General features: G+C 34.6%; 1 protein-coding gene and 1 pseudogene across 1 annotated transcript; one reads left to right on the top strand and one right to left on the bottom strand.

Annotated features, from left to right (window-relative positions):
• The first annotated feature begins 1,823 nt into the window (after positions 1-1,823).
• Positions 1,824-5,282, top strand: LOC132601889 (L-ascorbate oxidase homolog; annotated as a pseudogene).
• Positions 5,283-7,717: 2,435 nt separating this feature from the next.
• Positions 7,718-14,053, bottom strand: LOC132602579 (L-ascorbate oxidase homolog). Its single transcript, XM_060315399.1, has 8 exons — positions 13,895-14,053; positions 13,505-13,614; positions 11,481-11,751; positions 9,546-9,648; positions 9,098-9,443; positions 8,644-9,006; positions 8,465-8,543; positions 7,718-8,145 (listed from the first exon to the last, which is right to left on the bottom strand). Exons 1-8 carry the CDS (start codon positions 14,024-14,026, stop codon positions 7,933-7,935), a joined length of 1,617 nt encoding a protein of 538 aa, XP_060171382.1. The 5' UTR covers positions 14,027-14,053; the 3' UTR covers positions 7,718-7,932.
• Positions 14,054-18,094: the final 4,041 nt, after the last annotated feature.

The following is an 18,094-nucleotide window of genomic DNA, read 5'->3' as shown; positions in this document are numbered from 1 at the left end:
TTATAAGCTGTTTTCAGCCTTTTTGAGTGTTTGGCTGGCCAGCTTAAAGTTATTTTGTGCTTAAAATAAGCTCAAAAAAATAATTGGGCCTATTTGACTTAGCTTATCTAAAGCAGTTTATAAGCTGAAAACAGCTTATAAGCCAAAAAAAATAAGTTAGACTACCCCAACTTATTTTTTTTAGCTTATAGGCTGTTTGCAGCTTATAGGCATAAGCCCATCCAAACAGGCTCTTAGTAATCACAGCACACTAGCACAGTAAAATTGAGGATGCAAAAACAGTTGGGACATACATAAGAAAGAGTTCCAAGATCTTAGTTTGGAGATACATTCACCAGTACTAGTCAGATCTGATAAGTCAACTCTTAACTCTGAGCTTTGAACTTTGAACTTTGAACTTTGTCACTATTACCTACTTATATATCACCTATCACCGATCATCAAATAAGGAAAAACAAGTTCAGGTGTTCACTAATCACACGTTCTCTTCCATCCCATCTCATATTCCCATAATTTCATGAAAGTAAAAAATTATCCACATCAGTTACTTCTATCAAATTATGAGCCTGTTTGACTTAGGGCTTATACGCCAAAAGCCATAAGTTAGGATTCCTAACTTATGGCTTTTACTCTCTCCGTTCACTTTTACATGTGCACTTTTGACTTTACACATTCCTTAAGAAATAATAAATAAAGGGCATAATTTATCAATGTACCCATATTAATTGGTGCATATTTTTATTGGGATTTGAAAAATGATTTGAAGTGAGTAATTAATACTATGGGTAAAACAGGAAAAAAAATTTGTCTTTTCTTGATATGCTAAAAGTGACAAGTAAAAGTGAAAATCTATTTTTAGAATACCGGACAAGTAAAAGTGAACGGAGAGAGTAACTTATTTTTATTATTTTGGCTCAAAAACACTTTTTTATTTTATTCAAACACTACAAAAGTGCTTAAAAGTTATTTTGGCTTAGAAGTACCTAAAATAAGTCCGTCCAAACTGGCTCTATATCAACTTAATTATCATGGTTAAATGATTATATTAAGCTAGTAGAGGCGAATTCAAGAATTAAGCTTTTCTGGGTTCAACAAATATTTTTAACATCGAACTCATTTGTATTTTTAAGACTATGAGTTCAGACCTATTATTAATTACAATTTTAGTAAATGTTTAAGTCATAAATTTCTGCTCTATGTTAAAAGTATTGAGTTCAAATGACCCAATGCTCCATTGTTGCATCCTCCTTTGGAAGAGAAAATGTATTTTAATTAACCATGATTAAGTGAGAGAACTCTATGTGCAAAGACATGATATCATGCATCTATTTATTTAATTAGTATAAGCACCGGCCGTTGCGCGTAAATTTTTAACTGCAAGATATCTCCCTCTCTACTTTTACGGCTACGAGTTACTGAGGGCCGCTTGCTCACTAGTTACCCAATAAATTTTACTAGGCCGCAGCTCAATTAATTCGGATTTGTATCGGCTAGACTTACTAAGGCGGTGTCAACAGTTGAAAAGGTGAAAAATAAATAAATCACTACAACGAGAAGCGGTGTCATTTGTTATAATATTTATATATACTCAATATTTTTCAATTATACTTATTGTCTATAGACATATCTAGCAAAAAAAATAAAAAATTGATGAAACAATATCACGCGACACTACTTGTGGCAAGGTGGAGGGATACCAAAACAGTTTAAATATGCATGGCTTCCTCTTCATGTTCACTGCAGTTCCTTCCAACTCCCAAGCCAGTTGCAGTCCTACCATATTTCTCTTGTGCTTCTTGATATAGCAATCTGAACAAGAAAAAATGAGGCTAAAATTAGGATTACCTATGTTTTTAGTGGCACTACTAGTTGTGAACACAGGAGCAGAGGATCCTTACAAATTCTTTGAATGGAATGTTACTTATGGCACCATTTATCCTCTTGGAGTTGCACAACAAGTTGGTTTCTTTTCTTTTTTATTTTCAGTAATTCGAAAAGATTGTCCTTTTTTGTGATGATCTTAAAGTAGTCTTTTTTCCTGGAAGTATAGGGAATTCTGATCAATGGCCAATTTCCTGGTCCTGACATGTACTCTCTCACCAACGACAATGTTATTATCAACGTCTTCAACGGCTTGGATGAGCCTTTTCTACTTTCCTGGTAATTTGCCTCTCGCAACTTTGATTAATTAAATGAATAAAAGTGTACTCTTTCTAAGAGTTTAGGCTTTTTTGGTTAAGATGATCACACACTTCAACACGCTTCACACAGTTCTCGGTTAATCTCAACTAGATCACGCATAAATTGATTTAAAAAAAAATTCCTTTTGGAATGACAATGTCATCGACATCAGTGGCGGAGCCACACTATGCCGAGGGTGTTCATCCGAACCCCCTCGGCGGAAAAAAATACTGTTTTTCTAAGGTTAAAATTATTTTTATGCATATATATTAGATGTTGAACCCCCTTAGGCTTCTTCGTATGTTTACTGTTTTATATTTTGAACCCCCTCGGCGGAAATCCTGGCTCCGCCACGGTCATCGTACCAAAGTTGTAAAAGTTAGGATCTGGATATGGTATTATATGTTTATATGCCCTTTAGAATAAATGCAACGTACTCAGTTTTCATGAATTATGTAATATGTTGTGAAATATGTACAGGAATGGAGTGCAAAATAGGAGAAACTCATACGAAGACGGGGTATGGGGAACGACATGCCCAATACCACCAGGGAAGAATTTCACATACATTCTCCAAATGAAGGATCAAATAGGGAGCTTTTACTACTTCCCTTCTCTTGCATTCCACAAAGCTGGTGGTGGTTTTGGTGGCATTAGGATCCTCAGCAGGCCCCAAATTCCTGTTCCTTTCCCTGAACCTGCCGGCGATTTCACCGTCCTTATTGGAGATTGGTATAAGAAGAATCACACGGTACTGTTACTCTCACTGACAATTAAGTTTTATTCACCGACAATATAAAAGAATTTCACACACTCAGTGTCGTTTGATACTAATAAGTTACCGGTTCCTTTTTTTTTTTTCACGTTACGAAGACATGTTTAACGTAAACATACATTTTCCTGCAATTGAATACAAAGTGAATAAAACTTTAACTATTCTAATGCATTTGATGGACTTGAGTTTACTAATAGACAAGTGAGTAGAGTGTCGATACTAACAACATTTAGAAGGGGTTTTTGCAGGTTCAACTGAACTATTGTTTAAGCTCAACTAGACGTGCATACGCAAAAAAAATAAAAAAAATAAAGACTTTTTCTGAACTCTAAATTCTGAACTCGCATATATCTTACTTTACCTTTTATCATAGTGAGCTATAGGAGCTAGAATGCTTTAGTACAAATCACGAAAACTGGTTGAGTGAGGGTGACAAGAATAAACTTTTAAGTCTTATATGTACTAGTTCATGATTTGCTCTGATAGCCACTTTTAAGTCTTATATGTACTAGTTCATGATTTGCTCTGATAGCTACTAAGTACTAGTTAAACGTCCATTTATACAGGATTTGAGAGCAATTCTTGACAGAGGCTATGAGTTACCTTTTCCCGATGGCGTTCTTATCAATGGTCGTGGCCCTAATGGTGCTTCCTTCACAGTTGAGCAAGGTACAAGCCACTGTATTTTTTCTGAGTAACAAAGTTTAAAAAGAGCATCATACAAATATTCTTGACCGAGAGCTCTCTATAATAATCTAATAATGATCGAGTATCTATGTATTAGGGAAAACTTACAGAATGAGGATATCAAATGTTGGATTGGAAAGTTCACTCAACTTTCGGATCGAAGGACACAATATGACATTGGTGGAAGTAGAAGGGACTCATACTATGCAAGCCACATATTCCTCCCTTGATGTTCATGTTGGACAATCCTACTCTGTCCTCATTACAGCTGATCAAGCTCCTAAGGACTACTACATTGTTGTTTCATCCCGTTTCACATCTACAGTTCTTACTACCACCGGTGTACTTCACTATAGCAACTCTAACAGCATGGTCTCCGGCCCGCTCCCTTGTGGTCCAACCATCGAAAACGATTGGTCACTTAACCAGGCCCGTTCTATCAGGTGTGACTTAATTGATTTCACCTCTTAACAATTTATATTTGCTTTTGTTAAAGAATGAATCATTTCTTACAGAGATGAATCCATAATTTAAGTTTGATGAGTTCGTTGTTGAATGTTTTTAGCACTGAACTCGTTGTACTTTTGAAATTAAAGGTTCAAATTTGACGTTTGTTGAAATTTTAGTGATATCAGGGTTCGGTTCAACCCTTAGCTCAAAGGCTGCATCCGCCCCTAAATTTTTATGGGTTGATCATATTGTATGTTTCTAACATGGTACTCATTTTTTGTCTCTAGGACCAACTTGTCAACTAATGGACTAAGGCCAAACCTACAAGGTGTATACCACTATGGTATGATCAACATAACTAGAACTATAAGGCTTGCAAACTCTGCTGGTCAGGTAAACGGCAAGCAGAGATATGTTGTCAATAGCGTGGCCTTTGTGCCCACTAATGATACTCCGTTGAAACTCACTGACTACTTCAAAGTTGGTGGATTCAGTGTGGGAAGCATAGCCGATGCCCCGACCGGTGGAGAAATTTACCTCGGCTCATCTGTGTTGGGCACCGACTATAGGGCATTCATTGAGATTGTATTCGAGAACCATGAGAGAATCATTCAGAGTTGGCACCTTGATGGCTATGCTTTCTGGGTAGTAGGGTATGTTTATGAAGTAAAAAACCAAGTTGTTATTAAATTCAGAGGCAGATCCATAATTTTATGTTTATGAATTCTGGATTCTAGTAAATGTATTTTACTGGGTTTTGAATAAATTATTTATCGTGATGCAGTATGGACGAAGGAGAATGGAGTCCTGCTAGTAGGGACCAATACAATCTTCGTGATGCGGTTTCACGTTGCACAACTTAGGTAAGATTCTAAGCAAAGAAAAAATAAGAGGAAGAATCTTTGATCTTACTCTACTCCAACATTTATGATAAGGCAAAATTAACATGAGAAAATTTTGGAAAATGCAGGTGTATCCTATGTCATGGACCGCAGTTTATGTGGCACTTGACAATGTGGGAATGTGGAATCTAAGGTCTGAGTTTTGGGCTCGACAGTATCTGGGACAACAGTTATACATGAGAGTTTACACCACATCGACCTCTTTACGAGATGAATATCCCGTTATGAGGAACGCTCTTCTATGTGGCAAGGTGGCTGGCAGGAGCACACGTCCTGTTTTAACCTAAGTTACTCGAACTCTTCGAAAGTGTTTCCGTACCCGTGTCGGATCCTCCAAAAATACACTACTTTTGAAGGATCCGACACGCACCCGACAACACTTTAGACGAGTAACTTAGGTTTTAACATAAACGGAAAATCAAAACGTTTCGTAGTAAGTTGTTGTTGTTGTTATCGATTTTGGCCATCGTAGATCAAGCAAAGTGAAAAAAGTTATGGATTAGGTTTTGATTTATAGTAAGGTTCTGGTGTGCTGTTATATATATACAGCCTCACAGAGCAATATTAGGATTAAGTAATAGTACTTGCTTATTAATGCTCCTATTAGTTTACAACCTTCTAGCTCAAATCACTTTGCTCAAGGTCCTATTCATTCTCTGTTCCCACGTACCATTGCATTATCTTGAATCTATAACAAATGAATTGCTGTTTTCCTATTTCCTATCTTTTTTTTTTTTTTTTTTTAATTTTCAATGCACTTTATTGAATAAACATTAAAGTACATATCCAAGAGAAGATGTACAGAAACAGCCCTCACCTACCTGAATGGAACAAGCTCCATTCATTACATAGTTGGTAGGATTTCCAAATAAGCTCACAAAAGAGTTGGGGTATCCCTATGTACATCAGATCCATCAAGGAACATCAAAAGTATAAAGTCTATCTATATCCCTATTCCTTTGAATGGCTTTATGATTGTATCTTCTTCTGAAAGATGGGAGTTGTAGTCTGTCCATATTGCATACTCCCCGGGCTTCTATTGGCAGTTGTTGTGGTGTGTGGAACCAAACCGGATTGCATTCAACACCATAGTTAGCAAGTCTGTCTGCAACTTTGTTCCCTTCTCTATATATGTGCAAAGTTAAGAAGTGATCAAACTTTTCCATCAAGCTTTTGATTTGCTGGATAGTATCCAAAATATTCCATGGAGGTTTTGATTTCCCAGATATCCAGTGTATGAGTAATTCAAAGTCACATTCTAATTCCACAAGTTTTATCCCATTATTCCAGCACCATATTACACCAGTCAATAAGGCAAAAGCTTCAGCAGAGTTGTTAGAATCTTCACCATAGGCAGTAGCATAAGCAGTAATCATCTTACCTTCCTCATTTCTAATAATTCCTCCTCCACCACATGGGCCAGGATTACCCCATGAGCTACCATCGGAGTTAAACTTGACATATCCCACAGCAGGTTTTTTCCAACTAACAGGTAGTACTTTGATGGTGGGTTCTGAGTGAAAAATAATGTCATAGAGGTGTTTCCATTGCATAAAGGGATAGATCATCTTGAACTGCTTATGAATAATGATATTCAGCCGTTGGAAAATTTGGTTAATCAAGATGTGGAGATTCATTTTCTTGTTGTCCAATCTACTCTTACATCTTGCCTTCCATATTTGCCATATAATGATGTGAGGAAGTACTTGAAGAGTAAATTTCATCACAGGTTTATTGTTTTTCTTGATCCACCAGTTGATGAGTTTTTGTCTGATGAAAGCAGTTTGGTTGTTTACTCCAAATATATTGCAGAAATGGCTCCATATATCTTTACTGATTTCACTGTTGTGATATAGGTGTTCTTCACTTTCTTGCTCAGATCTCAGGTAGCAGGAGCATTTGGATGGCGCGAAATTTATGCTTTTTTATTTTGTTTTATGTTTACTTCAATTCTTTTCATGACCAGAAGTTATGGTCAAATATATGCTTCACAAAGTCGATGGATCAAAAAATTTATGGTGGCAGCTCTCACGGTAGCCAGTGGCGGAGCCGCCAGGATTTTCTGTAAGGGAATTCAAAATATAAAAAAAGTAAACACATGAAGGAGTAAGACGATTTAACATCTACCATATATACATAGAAAATAATTTTGATCTTCTATACATACAATGTAATTTTCCTATGAAGGAGGGTTTCAGATTGTCCCCTAGCTGCGCCGATGATGGTAGCCACAAAAGCGATAACTTTTTGCATGAAATCTCTAACTTTTGCAGCGACCAGTGGAGTTGCCACCAAACCTCATATCTTGTAGTGTTATCAATAACAGCATGAAAATACTTGGTGCATTTCTATAATCTTCTTTCACAGATGAACTATTTTGTTAACATTATCTTTGAGTCCACTGCTTGAGTAGAAACGTCTTGTAGTTGTAGTTCTCTCTTCGGGACATCCGATAAAATTAGGCACCTACTAGTAGTTCAGATTTAGTTCTCTATAGCGCTTTTGGAAGTGGTAAATTGGGCTTAAACGGAGGATCATAGCCGTTGGAGGGACTTCTCATATTTCCACTCTCTTTTATGTGTAACCAGTCTCGAACTTACAGGAGGTAAGCAATATTATAGAGTCTTTGAGTTGTTTTAGTCCAAGGAAGTAAACATAAAAAAGAACGAATTTCTGCTCATAGATAGGAAAACAAATATTCTTTTTATTCTAAAAATCAAGACAACTAAAACAACGAGAATAGAACTGAATGCAATTTTTAGTGTAAACAGAGAATGGACCTTATGTTAAGTCCAATCAAACTAGAAGTGGTAAACTAATTCTAGCACTAATGAGCTATTACTTAATCCTAACCTTCCTATCTGAGGCTATCTGTATAACAGCACACGACAATCATACGTAAATCAAGTGTTTTCTCTATTTCATTTGCAGCTTAGCTTAAAAACGGCTTGTGTTGCGGTCAGCCACCTTGCCACATAAAAGAGCATTAACTGGAATCGGTAATTCATCTCTGTAAGAGGTTGATGTTGTGTAGACCCTCATGTATAACTGTTGTCCGAGATACCGTCGAGCCCAAAACTCAGATCTTATGTTCCACATTCCCACATTGTCCAATGCAATGTATATTGCTGTCCATGACCTGGGATATACCTGCATTTTCCCACATTTTCTCGTGTTAATTTTCGTTCTCTTTAATGTTGGGAAAAATAATTTCAAATTGTACTCCGTCCGTCCCAATTTATGTGACACTTTTTCCCTTTTAGTCAGTCCCAAAAAGAAGAAAACTTTCTATATTTGGTAACAATTTAACTTCAGACTTCCCATACCCGTAATGAGATAATTTATGGCCAAACTGATATTTATGGCTTATTTTAGATCACGAGTTTCAATAGTCATCCTTTCTTTCTCAATCTCCGAAACACCTTCATATATAAATTGAGATGGATGGAGCATGAATTAATCTGATCACCTGAGTTGTGCAACGTGAAACTGCATCGCGAAGATTGTATTGATTCCTTCTTGCAGGACTCCATCGTCCTCCGTCCATGCTGCATTTAACATCAAGAGTAATTAACATTCGAAGTCAAACATAAGTGCATAGTAATAGCTAGAAACTAGGAGTGATTTGTGTTCTCTTCATAAACTTACCCTACTACCCAGAAGGAGTAGCCGGCAGTATGCCAGCTTTGGACAATCCTCTCCTTGTTCTCGAATATAATCTCAATGAATGTCCTATAGTCAGTTTGCAAAACAGATGTGTCGAGGTGAATTCCTCCACCGGGTGGGGCATCAGGTATGTTTCCGGGGTGGAACCCTCCAATCATGAAGTAGTCAGCAAGCTTGAGCGGAGTATCAGTGGGCACAAAGGACACACTGTTGACAGCATATCTCTGCTCGCCATTCACTAGACCAGCAGAAGTTGCAAGTCTGATAGTTCTAGTTGTATTAATCATACCATAATGGTACGCACCTTGTGGGTTAGGCCTTGGTCCATTAGCGGTCAAATTGGTCCTAATTAAGACACGAAAAATGAGTACCAAGTTAAGATGATCTTGACAAAAAGAGAAATATAACTAGTAAAAAGGTGAAAGCAAGTACACACCTGATAGAACGGGCCTGGTAAAGGGACCAACCAACTTCGATGGTTGGACCACTGGGGAGCGGGCCAGAGACCGGGCTGTTAGAGTTACTATAGTGAAGTACACTAGTGGTAGTAAGAATCTTAGACGTGAAACGGGACGAAACCACAATGTAGTAGTCCTTGGGAGCTTTATCAGCCGTGATTAGGACAGAGTAGGACTGTCCAACATGAACATCAAGTGAGGAATATGTCTCTTGCATTGTGTGTGTACCCTCTACTTCAACCAACGTCATGTTGTGTCCTTGGATTCGGAAGTTGAGTGAGTTTTCCAATCCAACATTGGATATCCTCAGTCTATAAGTTTTCCCTGTATTCATACATAGAAATAATCATTGTTAGATTAACAGAAAACACTCTTCGTCAAAAATATTTCCTATGATTTTTTTTTTTCAAGAAAAATTGTATTTACCTTGATCAACTGTGAAGGAAGCACCATTAGGACCACGACCATTGATAAGAATGCCATCCGGAAAAGGCAACTTGTGGCCTCTGTCAAGAATAGCTCTAAGGTTCTGTAAAAATGGACATTTAAATAGTAACTGGTAAGCGTCAGAGCAAATTATTGACAAATATAAATGCCATGGTGTTTAGATTTTTCACTTGGTAAAGTTGTTGGTTAATGTTCTTCAAAAATCCTAATAATGTTTCGTGTGGAGAAACACACTATTACACTTCTCGGATAAGAACATTTTTTTCATTAAAACACTCACGAAACACTGCACAGTCTTCCACTATTCAAACACAAGTTCAAGAACACGTGCGTTGCATGTGTATTCCATGCTAACCAGTATAAATGAATAGAAAATTCAAAGAGAAAATGAAAGTTGGAGGAAGAGAACTGTAATGCTGACTGTATATTATTTTGAAGGGAAAAAATAAATTGGACACTATTTTATACCAAAAAACAGTAGATGGTGATTGTTAATAAAAATTTGCTGAAACAATAATATAGAATTTAGTAGATGCTCACGGAAATTGGAAAGTAAGAAAGAGAAAATGAACTTATTTGCTAAATCTCTAATTTTAATGCTTTCCTCTATTGTTTCTCCTTTTCGTTATGCATATCTGATAATATTATACTAAACATTGAGAATGAAAACTTCATAGCAATATGCTACATTAAACTGTATGCATCAAATAGTATTAAGGCATGGAAAGCAAGAAATAACCATACATTTGCACGAATGGAACAATCACATCAAGTTATCTTAAAATAAACAAAATATAAATTAGAAATTCAGTTAATATCATTTACAATAGTACAACTCGGATCATTTTGAATCAGTTTAAATTAGAGAAACGATAAAAAGAGTAGAAGCAAAAAATACAAATTGAACTTCACGAAGCAGAAACTTAGAGGACTTATGATATCGAATTTCTTCTTTTTCTTCTAGCTATGGCTACAAGAACTCAATTTTGGGGTTCCTTTTGAGTAAATAATGTAACTCAATACTTTATGCACTCTTTTTCTTTTCGTATTTAATTCTCAAAAGCAATAGAAATCTATAAGAGAGTGTTATGTGCTTCCGCTCTGTGTGTGCATGTTATTTCTCTTATTTGTTTCATCATCTTTCAAGTAATGGACTCTTTAACCTATAAATAAAATGGATTACAAAATTGTAATTTTGAATACGTCCCTTCTCATAAATACAAATAAACAAAAGCGGAGAAGAATGCTTACCAGAAAAAGAAGGAACCTTTGTGACAACTTCTGTTTCTCTAACTAATTTTATTGGATCACAACTACAGGTTTTGGTGTTGTTTCTCTTCTTTTATGTTCTTTCCTATTCTTGTCACCATTTCTCAAAGTGAAAGAGAATACTCCAAAAGAAAAAATGAACATTTTTAGGTTAGAATACCAACAGACATTCTTGTAACCTTTAGTAATTATTCTTTCATTAATGTGTGATTATATTGAGGATTTAACTGCAATAAGTTTAAGTAGGCATTTTATGTTACAGCCATTTCATGTTGGCTGATACATTTCATAGTTGTTAAAGCTATGTTATAAATAAAGCCTTTTCTATAAAGGGTAGTATATATTTATTATAATGTGTATTTACATCTTTGTCCAAAAGTAATAGAGTATGACAATTGTGTCTAATAGAAGGGCAATAATGTCATTAAACATTATAAGGGCATTTTAGTATTTCAATTTTCACACTTGGGTGTTCCCACTTTTAATATAATATGATGATGATGTTTACCTTGAGATGAATAAGAGTATATTCATGTCGCTCTCACTTTAACGACTTGCAAGATTTAATCAAGGACACTGAGCGCATAAAATTCATTTATATTGTTAGATGGATAAAACTTAAATTAGTAGTGAAAGTAACAGTACCGTGTGATTCCTCTTGTACCAATCACCAATAAGGACGGCGAAATCGCCAGAATAAGCAGGGAGAGGAACAGGGACAAAAGGCCCGCTGAAGATCCTGATGCTACCAAAACCACCTGCAGCTTTGTGGAATCCAAGGGAAGGGAAGTAGTAAAAGCTCCCTATTTGATCCTTCATTTGTAAAGTGTATGTGAAATTCTTCCCTGGTGGTATTGGGCACGTCGTTCCCCATACCCCGTCTTCGTATGAGTTTCTCCTATTTTGCACTCCATTCCTGCATATATTTCACAAAACGTTATGAAACATATTTCCAATAAACTGAGAAAACAAAAGAGAAAAGAGTTGAAACTAAACCAGTGATAACAATGGCAACTAGAATACCACTTAATACCCAAAAAAGATAATGTACAAACCATATGCTGATCTAAGTTATAACGAAGGATATAGTCCGCAAGGAGTTATTTGAGTTGCTTGGAATATGTATACTATTTGTATCCCTAGTTAGTGTTTGAATAAACGGATACTAGTATTGGCAATTAAACTAAAAATAGGACTTCCTCTGTCTCATTAAATGTGATGCATTTTAAGAAGGCAAAGCTTAATCAGATAATTTAACATGTGTAATACATTGATAAGAGTAGAAAAACATATCAAACATGAGTTGATAACTTAAGAGTGATCAGGAGAAGCACTTCATATTAAATTATAACTATTTAAATAAATTTTAATTCTTGAAAGAAGTGAGGCATTGAAGTATATTTTTGGCACACCTCGAAATAGAACTCCGTCATCTAAATTAGGATGCAGGAGGTATAACTACACTTTCAATTCATCTGACTATATATAATTTGGGAGGCAAAGGTAACAGAGTGATTTTCAGTGCAATACTTGAGATCCCTTCTATTTATACGGTGCAGAAGAGGAAAATAAATCAGTTGCACAACAAAGTTGGCTACAAATAATTTTTCTGTCTACATGATTATGATTATACTGTATATACAAGGTTGATACATCAATACCTATGATACAAGAAGCCTAGAAACTTTTCAACCTTTTAACCAAACAATAACTACTAGCAGTAAATTTTGTTGCACTAAAGCATTTATCTTTATCATTATACCAGGACAAATGGAGGACCAAAATGCTCATTGTTCGCAGCTACGTCGTGAACTATGCAAAGCGTACATGATTAACCATGACTTTGTGCACAGAGTAACAACTCGAGAAGTTGCAATGGCAGGGGAAAGACATTTTTTCCTAATGCCAGTACTTCCTTGAAGACTCGGATGAAAGTAAGCGAAAGATGAATTTTGAAAAAAATATACTACTATATTAATTAGTTCTAAGTCCCACAAAGTCACAAAGTGAGTACATTGCATTTACTGACGTAAAATCTTAGATTTGTCTCTACCTCCACCGTTATATCTCATAGCTTTAAGCCTCAATTCCTTGGTGAAAAAATCTATCACCTTTAAATCACCGGAAAAATAAAAGAAGGAACCGCTCGAAAGAGACCGCACACTGATGGCCCGTAACTAGAAAACATAACAACAACGTCTCCTTTTTTTATTTTTTTTATTTTTTATATATATGGAAATTTTTTGAGTAAATAATAACAATGTCTCCTAGCTTCAAAAGAATGGCTCCCAACTGAAAATTTCTCTCAACCTCTCTAACAAAAAGCCATTTTCCCTTTCGCAAAAAGTAAACTTGGACTTCTTTCCTAGCCAAAGGAGAATGAGAAGAAGACCGAAAGATTAAAAAAAATACCATAACCTCGATATGACAAACATAATAAAACCCTATCAAGGTCCAACTTGTACCACTCTCGTATGATGACATTGTCATTCCAAAAGGTTATTTTTCTTATTTACGTGTGATCTTGTTGATATTAACTGAGAACAGTATGAAGCATGTTGAAGTGTGTAACCATCTCATCTAACAAATTTAAGCGCTTTGCAAGGGTACACTTTTATTGATTTAATTATGTCGAAAATAAATGAATGGGATAACTGAGGCAAATTTACCAGGAAATTAGAAAAGGCTCATCCAAGCTGTTGAAGACATTGACAATAACATTGTCATTGGTGACAGAGATAATGTCAGGACCAGGGAATTGGCCATTGATCAGAATTCCCTATACAGACAAAAACACGGAGTATTATAAGATCATCACACAAATATAAACCCCACGAACACCAAATCCCAAAATTGTTAAAGGACAATATATTCACATATTAGTAAATTTGTCCCCCGGAACCTATAGGTCATGAGTTCGAACAATGAAATCAGTCAACTCATGCTTTCACCCCTTGGGTTGTGGCCCTTCCCAAACCTTGCATGAATGCATGATGCTTTGCTTTGTGCACTGGGCTGCATATATTACCGGAAATAACAGGGAAATTAAAGAAACCAACCTGTTGGGGAACACCTAGAGGAGAAATGGTTCCATATGTAACATTCCATTCAAAGAATCTGTAAGGACTCTCTGCTACTGCGTTCACAACTAGTAGGGAAACTAAAAATGCTATGGCTTTTTTTAGCTGCATCTTTTTTTCCTGTTGACTTGTTCTTTAAAGTTCTTGAATTTCACGTTTTAAGGAGAGTGATACTGTGAACACAGCATAGGATATTTAAGGTGTGTACAGATTCCTAAAAGCTGTGGACTCTCAGCTAGATTGCCACTAATCGTTAAAAAATAAATTCATTCCTTATCTTTAATATATTATATTAATTTAGTTATTGTATTAAGTTACATAAATTTTTTACTCTCTCCATTTCATTTTATGTATAATGTACCACAATACCCTTTTAAAGGGGCTTTAAATGGTCCATGTAGAACGTTAGAATTGGAGAGTTAACAAATATAGAAAACGTTAGAATTGGAGAGTTAACAAATATAGAAAGAGAATTCAACTTTTATCACCGTGTAGTTTAAGCTTACTTTGTGGGTGACTAAATTTTTTTTTTTAAAATTGAGAATTCAAACTATTAATGAGGTTAAATTTAGTACAACTTTTATTTTATTTTTGATTTATTCTTTTGGATATACAATAAATATTCTGTATTTAATAATTCACATAATCCTTATAACTTTTTTTTAATTAATAAATATAATACGGTGTATGAACTTAATTTTTATATTTTTATATCAAATATCACCCTTCAGGTTTGGCTTCATAATATCAACATCCTTTGTGGTTAGCTATATTACGCTTCCCTCCCTTGTTATGACTTCTTTGTAACATTCATTTAACTTAATTATTATTATTAAGTAAAAATAATTATAATATGAACAATTTTCCCTTTTTAACAGTATTATACTTTTTAAATTAAATAAAAAAGTTGGGGTTTAAACCGCAACTAATTCCCTGAATTCCTCAGTTAGAGATTCGATAAGAAGCAAAAACTAGTACTAATAATTAATCGAGTAGTTTTGTAGCCGAAGTTTTGTTTGAATGGAATTGTGACACCAAAAGCTCGTAAATGAAAGTTTTTATTTGTGGGGTATTTTTTCTGTATAAGCTATTGTCATGATTTCATTTGTAGAAGTCAAATTTCACGTGGTCTGGGAGGAATAGAAATTAATTGATACACACTATCTGGCCATAGTTAAGGAAATATTGCTATAGATTTGCCCATCGATTTGGAAGAACGATAACCAAGTAGATATTTTTTTCGCTGCAATTAGTTAATACATTAAAATATTACCAAGGACAAATTGGTCAATTTATAACTAATTCATATTAATGATAAACAGTTTGAACTAATTGTTACAAAATTAAGGAACATAAGCTAATATCGTAAACCACAAACTATGTTGATCGATGTTATGAGGTTAAATTTGGAGGAAGGTTTTTGGAATTATCCCTTAACTTAAAATCTAGTATATTTATTCTATTATAGATTGTTTAATATTTAGGCTCTTTGTTGTTCGGACTCTTTAAAAACGTTGTTGCATCCGTGTCGAATCCTCCAAACATGTACTACTTTTGAAGGATCCGACACACATTCATCGACATTTTTAAAGAGTTTATGCACCATAGTTTAGCAAAGAGTCAGTTCAAATTAAATTAAATTACTCATGAATTTAGTATACGAGTAGGAACGAACCTCCTATAATTGTTGCACATTACTCTCTACGGTCCATAATAAGTATCGTGTTGCCTTTTAATTTTAGTTCAAAATAAGTGTTTTATTAACATAATTAAGAAGATATTAATTGTTTTCTTCTAAATTTACCCTATTTAATATTTAAATAAAATGAGTTTTTATGCCGTTAAGAAACTACTTCATGATAAAGTGAATTGACATGAGCATTGAAGGTTCGGCTAGGTTTGACTCAGACGATACTAAGAATGCGCTCAGTAATTTACCAACTATAGATAAAGTAGATCTGGATATATACAAAGTTCAAAGCTCAATTTTGACTTATCAATTACTATCAGATCCAAGCCTACTGCCAACTGGGTGAGCAAATCTATGAAAAGAGATCTTTGGAAGTACTCTTTTTATGTGGCATAAAACTGGGAGCAATTAAGAGTTTAAGACTTGAAGTGCACGTCATGCTGAGTTGTTGCACAAATAAATTGTTTACACCATGTGTTAATTAGCAGACAAGTTGACTTATACTTTTGTACATCCTTAAAAAAATACTAATTTCTAAAAAAAAAAAAAAAAATTGACAAAATTGCCCCTAATAATTGAACACTTAATAGGAGCAACTCTGGAAAAAAAAAATCTTGATTTGATAAGCGGATACTCTTTTTTATCCAAAAAAAAGGATTAAGTGAACACTTTTTGTGATCCGGAGGGAGTAATAATTAATAAAATAAGTTGTTTTAATGCAATAAAAAGTCAACTGGACTAAGTTCAAGTTAATCATAAAGCCTAAACCCTTATAATAATAAAAAAAATCTAAACCTAAAAAAAAAGGTATTGGGATGGAAGCAAGCGTTTTTGGGGGAAGGGGGAGAGTTTGACATAAATAAAATCAACTACTTCATGATTTACCTTAATCACAAAATCGCTCAAGTGATATGAGAATTAAAAAACACCTAACCCGTGTGATAATCATTGTCCACACAATTTACATTCCTTGTCAGAAAACTAGAGCAAAATGGGGTGGGTTGGCCGTTGGGTACGAACAAAAATATTTTCCACGGTAAAATATTCTCCTAAGAAATAAGTGGAGTTATTAGTATTATTTTTTAAATGGAAAATGGTAAAAAAAAAAAAAATGTCGCTAACGTAATGAAAATGATTTAAGTTTGTTTGTCTTCCTTCCACCAATTGGATCATAATTGCCCTTAACATTAATTTTCGACAAATAAGTGGATTTATTGGTATTATTTTTTTAATGGAAAATGGTAAAAAAAAATGTCCCTAACGTAATGAAAATGATTTAAGTTTGTCATCGTTCCACCAATTGGATCATAATCGCCCTTAACGTTAATTTTCGGATTAAAAATGTCCGTCCTTCCGCCATTTGGTCTTCAATTACCTTAGTATTTATTTTCGGATTAAAAATACACATCCTTTTAATGAAATTATGAAATGGAACGTGTAGGGCTTTATTAAAATAAATGACGCTAATTTATTGAGAAATGATCAAAATGGTCCTTAATGTATGGGGGTTGGACTATTGTAGTCCTTTATAAATTTTCTCTAACAAAGTCACTCAAGTTAAATTGGTTTTCCCGCAAAGTCATTATAACCAAAAACTAAAAGAGATAATTACACAAACCTCCCCTCAAGTTTGGTTATGTGATATTTGCTTCCTTTGTGATTTATAATATTATGCTTATCTCTCTTATTTTAATATTTTTGTAATAATTCTTTGGGGCAATTTCAAAGACCTCTCATCAGGTTTCTCCAGGGGTGTTCATGGTCCGGTTTGACTCGGTCACTACAAGAAAAAATATATTTGGCAACAATTTTTTTTTTATTGTCATTGATTGATTATTGTTGCAAAAAGTACTTTTGGGAACAAAAAAAAAATTATTGCATAGACTTTTTCCAACGGCTGTTATTGCAACAACGCGCAACAACTTTTTTTGTTTTTACCAAAAGTACTATTTGCAACAATAACCAATACTATGACAATAAAATTAAATTCTTTGGCAACAAAAAATTTCATTTGCCAACAATGAAACTAAGTTGTTGTCATTTCTATACTTTCTTGTAGTGCGTTTTGGTTAAAACCCAACAAACCAATTAAATCAGGTTTTTTGATATTCGAACCAAACCAAACCATTATAGTATAAATTCAATCGGTTTCGGTTTTGTCGGGTTGGTTAGGATTTTGCGATTTTTAAGGAAGTATTTTATAATGCAAAGAAATTGATACAAGTAAGGTGCAAAAAATGAAAATGAGATACAACAACTATGGTGAAAACAATATCACATTCCCTATCATTTTTCTTTAAGGACTTCTTTTTTTGTTTAAAGATTTCAAGTTACGCACAAAGGTTTTGTTGTTAACCTTGAATTACTGGATAGTCATGAACTAGATATGACCCCAGGCTTGAGGGACTAGTAATTCCAGATTGGATCAAATATTTAAACCTACTCCTACACTTATCCATTTTGTTTTATTCCCTCTCCCAGCAGCAAAG

Source organism: Lycium barbarum, chromosome 7 (genome assembly GCF_019175385.1).
Source record: "Lycium barbarum isolate Lr01 chromosome 7, ASM1917538v2, whole genome shotgun sequence".
In the NCBI taxonomy this organism is placed as follows: domain Eukaryota; kingdom Viridiplantae; phylum Streptophyta; class Magnoliopsida; order Solanales; family Solanaceae; genus Lycium; species Lycium barbarum.
This window is presented reverse-complemented; position numbering and strand designations above follow the sequence as displayed.